This window comes from Psammomys obesus, unplaced genomic scaffold, assembly GCF_907164565.1.
Source record: "Psammomys obesus unplaced genomic scaffold, mPsaObe1.curated_primary_1811, whole genome shotgun sequence".
In the NCBI taxonomy this organism is placed as follows: Eukaryota; Metazoa; Chordata; class Mammalia; order Rodentia; family Muridae; genus Psammomys; species Psammomys obesus.
The window spans coordinates 4,111-12,914 of NW_026594130.1; the positions used below are offsets into that span (position 1 = coordinate 4,111).

Sequence of the window (8,804 nt, forward strand, 5' to 3'; positions counted from 1 at the left end):
CACCTTGGCCTGTAGGTAATACTGTCAGGCATTTTTTTTTAAATTAGTGATTGAGTGTGGGATGACTGATCCCACTCTGAGTAGTGCCATCCCTGGACAAGTGCCCTGAATATAGAAGAAAGCAGACTAAGCAAGCCTGTAAGCATCATTTCTCCGTGTCCTCTGCTTCATTTCCAGCCTCCAGGTTCCTGTGTTGAGTTCCTGCCCTGACTTCCTCAATGAGAGTTGTAAACTCAAATAATCCCTTTCCTTCCCAACTTGAAAAGGTCATGGTGTTTTTGTTTCTGTTCTTGTTGTTTTTCTCACGACAATGGAAACCCTAACTAAGACAGTGTCAAGAATGAACTCCAGTATAAAGGGTCAACTGTGTCAGGGTAGAGTCATTCATTATAACAGAGCTATCTCCCTAGTGACAGTGAGGGAGGACTGTGAACGTGTTGCAAGCACACAGAGAAGCTCTGTATTTTCTTCACTATTGTTGTTGCAGGACATAGTGGCATATTCCTGGGATCCCCACACTTAGGAAGCTGAGGCAAGAGCATCAAAAATTCAGGGCCATCATGAGCTACAGAGCTGGATACAGGCCATACCTAACAAGACTCTATCTCAAAAGACTAGATATTGTTATAAATCTGCTTCTCCCTCTAAGCAAGATTTTATGAAAAATTCAAATCCTTTTCTCTAGACTGACCAGGGCAAGAAGAGAAAAGACACAAATTACTAAAAATCCAGAATAAAAGTGTATGGACTAGGGAGGGGAGGTACTGCCACCAACTGTAACTAAAAGATGGACAAGTGTTTATAGCATGAGAAAATTGGAACCTTTAAATGGTGTCAGTGGAGATGCAAAATGGCTCAGCGGTTGTGAAAAACAGTTTTGCAGTTCCTTCAAAGACTAAGTAGACCAGGTGACCACAATCGTACTCTTTAGTATGTGCTAAGAGAAGAAAACATTTCTACCAGTCATTGTACTACAATACTCACAACCTGTCGATAAATGATAGCCCGACACAAAAACAACCAAATGCTTATCAATTGATGAGTAATAGATCAATTTAATATAATATTACTCATCCATTAAAAAAATGGGGTACTGGCCCATGCTACAATATGAAAAATCTTCACAAGCATTTTGAGATGGCTACAATAAGCAAAAGTCATACAGGTAGAAAGTGGATTGATATTTGCCAGAAACTACAGGGAAGGAGAAATAGGGGTTTTGTTAACAAGTACAAGAATCCTTTTTATAATTGAAATGATTCTTTGTAACAATTCTGCCTTATAGGTTTCACAATGATGGTTGTACAACCAAGTTAGAGAGGGAAAACTCATTAATAAAATGACCCGCTAGATCGTAGTTGTTAAACAAAGAACCTGTAACTATCACCACGCACAAAAAAAAAAAAAGTTTTTACACTATTTTGAGATATCAGGTTTTGCTAATCAATTTTCCCAAGACTCCAAAGTTTGATAACATGTTCTGTTAATGAAAGTGTTCTAAACCAGGCACTTTCATACCCTATGAACTGGATTATAAATTGATCCAACTATTAAAAAGAACATTTAACTTCATATGATTGACTCAATCAATCCCACTTTTCAGAATTCATGCTTAGGACTAATTTACACTACTACCCAAATTGTTTATAAAATTGAATAATCTATTTGAAAAATATTGTGACACATGTAATATCCATTAGAGCAGTCTTTTTCTCTATAATTGATAAGTATCTGATTTGGAAGTCTTGTGATTATGTGTGTATTGTCGTTGTTTTATTTTATTTTAATTTTTTGACACAGGATCTCTCACTATGTGGCCTTGAAGCCAAGCTCCTCCTGCTTCAGCCTCTCAATTGCTAGAATTACAAAAATACATCACCAGGCCAGACTCTTAAAAGTTTTTAAATATGTAGGAATAGGAAAATAATTCTAAAAATATAAAATTAAAATCTACAAAACAAAACATAGATGTCTGATTGTCCCCACTCCTGCCCTAATGCCTCTTCCGCCAATAAGCACCTGGCTTCTGAAATGGGGCTGCTGTAAAGTAAATTTTTATAGAGTGAGTTCTGCCTATACTCTCTTATCTCAGATCAAGCAGGCAAACTAAGAGAGGTCCAATGATTTCTCTGATGTGCACAGAACTGTCTTACCATCACTTACGGTGATATTAGCAAGATCCACAATCTTATCAGGGAGTCCTTGAAGCAACTTGCATTGCTTAAGTCTTGGCTTTTCCCACTGACACTTGCCAGTTTGGATGTTGATGGAACTGCAAAAAATAGACAGGAGGAATAAGAGGAATTATCCCGCTTTCTCATTAAAGAAAGAGACAAGGATAATACTAAGAGAAATGGTACTAGCTGGGTACAGTGGCTCACGTCTATAACCTCATCACTTGAGATGCTGAGGCATGAGGGTCACCACAAGTTCCAGAGCAGATTGGGATACAGGGTAAGACCTTGTCTCAAAATTACTAATAATTATCATTAACTAATTAATCAATTAAATAAGAGCATTGGGGAGGATTTCTCTATACCTATGGTATGCTTTCCCATGTCCATTTCCAACCTTCAGGCTTAAATAACACAGATAGGAGCTAAATGGCTAGGAGTGGAGTAGGGCAAGATTCAGCTCACCAAGAATCAAGGAAGAGACTTTGTCCCTCTAGATATGACTCTTCCCTATCACTTTGCTCTCTCATCTTTTTTCAAGAGAAATTCTTATTGGAATATAGTCTTGTCTCTACATGGTAAATGTCTCCAAGTGATTAAGGATCCTCTCTGTAACTCATTGTCCTTCACTATCAACTCTCACCTGTGCCTCATTTACTTCAGGCAAATTCAAGTCAGCCAATGCACTCACTGAGCACCCACAGACTGTAGGAATGGCAGTAGGAGGCATAGACAAACAGGGCAGGCTCTTGAAACTCACCAGGAGCATGTAATTGAGTGGTCCTACATGCTGGCTTGTACAAAACATAAGAAAAGGTTATGTACATAAAATAGAATCTATCAAAACACCACACAAAGAAAGCTTTATGTTTTTTGTTTGTTTGTTTCTTTCTTTCATTTCTTTCTTTGTATGTGCTTGTTGTGGTGGTGGTGGTTTTGATTTCTTTTTGTAGTTGTTGTTGAGGGTTTGTTTGTTTGTTTGTTTGTTTGTTTGTTTGTTTGTTTTGAGACAGGATCTTCCTTTGTAAACCAGACTATTCTCGAACTTCCTAAGGAGTGCTATCTAATATTAAATTCACAGCAATTCTGTCTCGCTCTTGGAGTTATGTGACGACAGGTATAAAGTACTCATGTCTGGTTAAGGAAAACTTTAAACATTTATGAGCTAAGCCTGGTACAGAGCGGATATATACCTCCCTGCTGTCACCAGCCAGAGAAAGAGACACACAGAAGTGGTCATCATGTCTACAATAACAAATTATCTCATAGGCAATAGTACATGATGAAGGGATGAAGCCAAGCAATAATGGGAAAGGCAACCTTCTGTCTTGATGACTGTGATAGAGGTTTGGAATTCATTCTTTAACAAAAGTCTGCCATGGTAGCATCCAGACTTCAGAAAATCATGCTGGTGACATACTGAATTGGTGCTGGGGAGTAGTGGACTGTGAGAAAGCATGGAGACAGTTATAATACTAAGCAAAAGCTAGTAAGGGCCTTATACCAAGGAGTGGGCTACAAAAGAGAGGCTCCATATGAGCTTCAACTGTGGCTGCCAAAGTTGCTTGCTTTCTTGACTCATTAGATGTAAGCAGGGGTGGGTATGATACAGTCAGAGATGGGGCTTTCTACCAGTGCTTTTAAACCTCTGTCGAAACCTGCTGCCCCTCTGTTCTTGCCCATTTAGGTTATTTGGCATACACCATTAGCAGCGGAGAGTAAGAAAAGAAGGCTGATGATTTTAAAAGGGGAAATGATAAACTTAACAATAGAAGAGTGATGAAGTAAATTATGATGGCCCATCAACCAGATAGCTGCCGAGGCTGGCTTCGAATTGATCATTAAAAATATGAATGCAAAGCATGGAAATGTTTGATAAACTATTGAGTGAAAGGGTAAATTGCATTATTGGTATGTAAACCATGGTTACCAATACAGAAAACTTAAAGGCATAAAAAGAAGAGTCAGATTGGGGATTGGAGAGAGACAAAACAAAACAAAACCATGCCAACCCAAAAACAAGTATGTTGAGGTGGTGGGGTTGTGGGTGAGTTTTCTCTTTTGTGCTCTTGAAATCTGTATTATACGTACATGTTTAACTCCAAAATGTGAAACAAAGAAAAAGGATTGGCAGTAAGGGTGAAGGAGATGGACTAAAAAAAAACAAAACAAAATGACACCCCACAAATGCAGCAGATCTCATTGTTCTTACACTACCATTTGGAGCTTGACAGATACATACCAAATTCTTGTGGCATTCCTATTCGCATTTTTAATGCACCTTTCTTGGGCTGTCTCAGTAGGGTCAGTTAATGGCCACTTATATGTTCCTTTGTATTTTGAGGGTGTTTCATCTGCTTCACATTTTCCTGGCTCTACAGAGAAAAAAAAATGTATGCAACATTTTCAAGGGCAAAAGGCACTTAAAAGTATCATGAGCATCCATTATGACCCATCATTATTACCCTGCACACAACCATCAGCACATACAAGAGGGAACCATTTCAACCAGGACATTAAACTAAGCTTCATGGAAACCAGTTTTAAATGCAGCCTTTGTTTGAAAAAACAAAACAAAACGAAAAAAAAAAAACAAAAAAACACCAAAACCTTTCATTATAACCTCAAGTCTATCCTTTTCATTAAAACTATCCATTGGTGGTGGTGGTGGTGGGGTGCTTTTCCCGCTCTAAAGAAATTCTTTGACACTTTCAAACATGTAAACAATGAAATTTCAAAATTGTTTTTTAAAGTGCTATATATGCAATGCATTGGGGAGGAGAGATCAAACCACAAAAGGTTCTACAGTAATATATATGGAGCCCCTTCTTCTGATTATCTTTCTTGAGAACTATGCCCTATTATAACTTTGCTATGCAAACACAGGAAAGTGTGGGCAGACATCTCTTCTCCATTCCACGGTAGTCATTCTTTCTAATGGCCTCAAGTGGTTGAGTTTCAGTAAAATCAGTATGCCTGTTAGGGCCAATACACCAAGGGCCACAATGTGTCTGATCATGCTGAAAAATAGGACTAACTTCCCCAAGGAAGGCTACTGAGCCCTGCTTTTCCTTTGTCATGTTAAAAGAGATGTAGTCTAGGCTGTCTATGTGAAAGTCCCCAGTCCTTACAGTGTGTCCACTACCTCCAGAATCTAGACATGTTTCCCTTTGGTGGTGACAGAGAGAATCAAGAAGTGACCCAGTTATATCTGTCCATTCTTCTTTACGAACAAGCAAGAAAATGATGGTGGGCTCTGCCTGTGGCCTCCACTCTACTCTGCCTTCATCCCACTCTAATCTTATGTATCCACAACCCTCTGCTATTTAATTTATTTGCTGCCAAGGACAGTCCATGCTAATGCTTATGTGTTAACTCAAAGGATTTTTCAGCAATCTACTGGGGAAAAGGAAAAAAGAGATGGAGTGTCCTGGTAGCCTTTCTCTTTTACCACTGAAGCTTTCCTAATTACAAAATAAAATGAACCATGAGGGAAATCTGGGACAGTTCCCAGATCATTTCCTAAAATGAATAGGTTGGCTGAATCAGTCAATAAATTAGCAATTATCTATAGGGCAAGTATTGTGTGTAATGACGAAACCCCCCATGCCTCCAGATTTTTGCATCAGAGAGGCGATCCTCTCACACTACTCGTAGACCACCCAGTGCTGATATTCACAGCTGACCAATGGTCCCTTGTTATTATATTCATTTATAAGCTCTTAAAGGTAGAAAAACCATGAGGACATGAGGACATGTGAGCATAAGTTTATGTAGAAAAATGATTTCTCGGCTGGGCCTTGTGACTCATGACTATAAGCCCCACGTCCAGCACTTAGTAGGCTGAGGTAGGAAGGGTTTGATGAGTTAAAGACTTACTTGGGTTATATAGTGAGTTCCAGACCACCCTGGGATACAGAGGAAGACCTCGTCTAAACAAAATTAAGACTTTTCTTCCCATTGAATTGAAGCACCCAAACAGTATATTCGTTATGAGTTTTATAAATTTTTAATGAATTTATACTGAAGCGCCCTGCCAAAATAATTACCTAGCTTTTTCACTGCAACACGGTCAGACTTTACCAATAAAGTCAACTCATCTTGGGTGAAGTTCCCATGAGTGAGGTTCCCGTGTATTTTAGTTCGGATCCTGCTCATCAGTTCCACGGACTCTAAAGAAGAGGTGGCTTTTATAATGACCCAGCAGGAACAACTACGAAACAGGGCAGAAAAGAAACACTGCAGTCAGGTTAACAGAGTGCAATTTGGCTGGTGCTGCTGAAACTCTATAGCTTATTGGTAGTCCATCGATATTAAATGATAGATATTGAGAAATGATGAAAGACAATACATGGAAATAATCTGATACATTTTCTTGCATGCATCAAAAAGGACAATCCAAAACCTATTTTCAAAAGAATGGTCCACCGTAGGAGAAAACAAGTAACAGGACAACAGCCTACTGCAGAGGGCCTCTGAAAGACTCTACCTAGCAGTGTATCAAAGCAGATACTAAGACTCATAACCAAACTTTCGGCAGAGTGCAGGGAATCATATGAAAGAAGGTGGAGTTAGTATGATGTGGAAAGGATAGGAGCTCCACAAGGACCAGATATATCTGGGCATAGGGGTCTTTTCTGAGACTGACATTCAACCAAGGACCATGTATGGATATAACCTAGAACTTCTGCTCGGATGTAGCCCATGGTAGCTCAGTAACCAATTGGTTTCCCATAGTAAGGGGAACAGGGACTATTTCTGACAGGAACTCAGTATCAGGCTCTTTGACCTCCCCAACCCCCAAGGGAGGAGCAGTCCTGCTACGCCACAGAGGAGGACTTTGTAGCCAGTCCTGAAGATACCTGATAAAACAGGGTCAGATGAATGGGGAGGAGGTCCTCCCCAATCAGTAGACTCGGAAAGGGTCAGGGAGATGAGGGAAAGGGTCAGGGAGGAGATGAGGGAGCGAGATACAGCTGGGATACAGAGTTAATAAAATGTAACTAATAATAAAAATTTTTAAAAGGCAAAAAAAAAAAAAGAATGGTCCACAACATTTGTATTATGTTGAAAACAGCCTAGCCAGAAGATTTCTCTAGGAGTTTGTAGTAATTAATAGTGAAGACAGAGTACTCAGGAGTTATTATTTGAAAGAAACCTTTTTATTGTCCTGGTCCTTCAATTTATTCATCTTTACTGCAAGAAGGCAAATTGACACATGTGCAGTTAGTCTATACAGAGGTGTTCTGCAGAAGGCTGAGTCCTAGAATAGACTAAGGATGATAATGGTAAGGAACATTTGTGGAGTTCTTGCTCCACATGTTTTGATTCACTTCATTCTCACTACAGCCTTATGAGATAGTGATGTTATTATTCCCATTCTACAGATGAGAGAACTGAGATTTAGGAAGATAACGTTTCCTGCAAACTCTACCAAGTATTTTTATCCACTAAAAGATAATAAAAAAATTAGAGCTGTCCTTGACCTCAGTAAGGACATTAAATATTCTAGATTACTCTGGTATTCTACTAGAGAGAATATTTCAGATTCATAAACTTGCCTACACCTTTTTTTTTCCATTTCCATTTTGCATACAGCTTTTGATGAACATGCTTACTGAGCATCCTAATATTACCGGAAGTTAGACACCCCTGCCTTCACATCAAGCTTCTCCATATGGCAAATCAAAAGAATGCCTTATCTTTTCCCTGACCTATAGATGGTAAATTAAGCCCCATGCATTCTACCCCTTCTAATTGGAGCTTTTTTCTTCTCCAAGTTCCTATTTCCACTGTAAAGAAGACTCTTTTAATCTCTCCATTGCAGTTGGCCCTCAATCCAGCACCTTGTACATATCATTGATCTCATCATGAGCCACCTTTGGCTCTATATCAGTAGTTCTCAACCTTCTTAATGCTGTGACCTTTTAATACAGTTCCTCATGCTGTGGTGACGCTCAGCCATAAAATTCTTTTGTTGTTGTAATTTCGCTACTGTTATCAATTGTGATGTAAATAGCTGACATGCAGGATATCTGATATGTGACCTTTGTGAAAGGGTCCTTCCACTGCCTATGAGGATCATGGCCCATAGGTTGAAAACCACTGCTCTACATCCTGCATGGTGTATATCAAACAGCAAGAGCCATTATTCCAAGAGGAGCCTGTCCCATGAGTATGAACACCATCTGGGATGTTTTTCATGGGGTTGTTGTTTTCTTAGCATTCCATTGACCTTATTGACCACAACAAACACTTGATTTCCCTATCCTCAAATTATGACTACTTTGAACCCCATTTCTTCTTCACTAAAAAAAGGCAACAGACAGGCTATGCTGTGACCAATTGAAACAACCTAGTCAGTGAATGTAAAAGCCTAATTAGAGCATCTGTGAAATAAGCACCAGGTACTTTGATCTCCTTCTGACAGCTCTGACCAAAAGGCTGACATTGCACACACAAAATTAAATGGAAGAAAAGTCAGAATTAAATGCACTAGCTATGAATAAACTCATTTCCTACCGGTATGATACATGAGAAATTGTAGCCATTCCTTGTCCTTTTCTCTGTTCCAACTGATGTGGGGGGGGGGGAGGAAAGTACATAGTCAGTGAAATCTTTGAACAAACA

The 8,804-nt window shown here is 39.2% G+C and overlaps 1 protein-coding gene across 1 annotated transcript; it reads right to left on the minus strand.

Annotated features, from left to right (window-relative positions):
- Positions 1 to 2,153: 2,153 nt before the first annotated feature.
- On the minus strand, positions 2,154 to 8,729 carry LOC129684682 (adhesion G-protein coupled receptor G4-like; the record flags this gene model as incomplete). Its single annotated transcript, XM_055617892.1, has 4 exons — positions 8,697 to 8,729; positions 6,224 to 6,387; positions 4,417 to 4,549; positions 2,154 to 2,272 (listed from the first exon to the last, which is right to left on the minus strand). Coding segments are annotated over exons 1-4 (445 nt in total), but the record flags the coding sequence as incomplete, so codon positions are not given.
- Between the last annotated feature and the right edge of the window lie 75 nt (positions 8,730 to 8,804).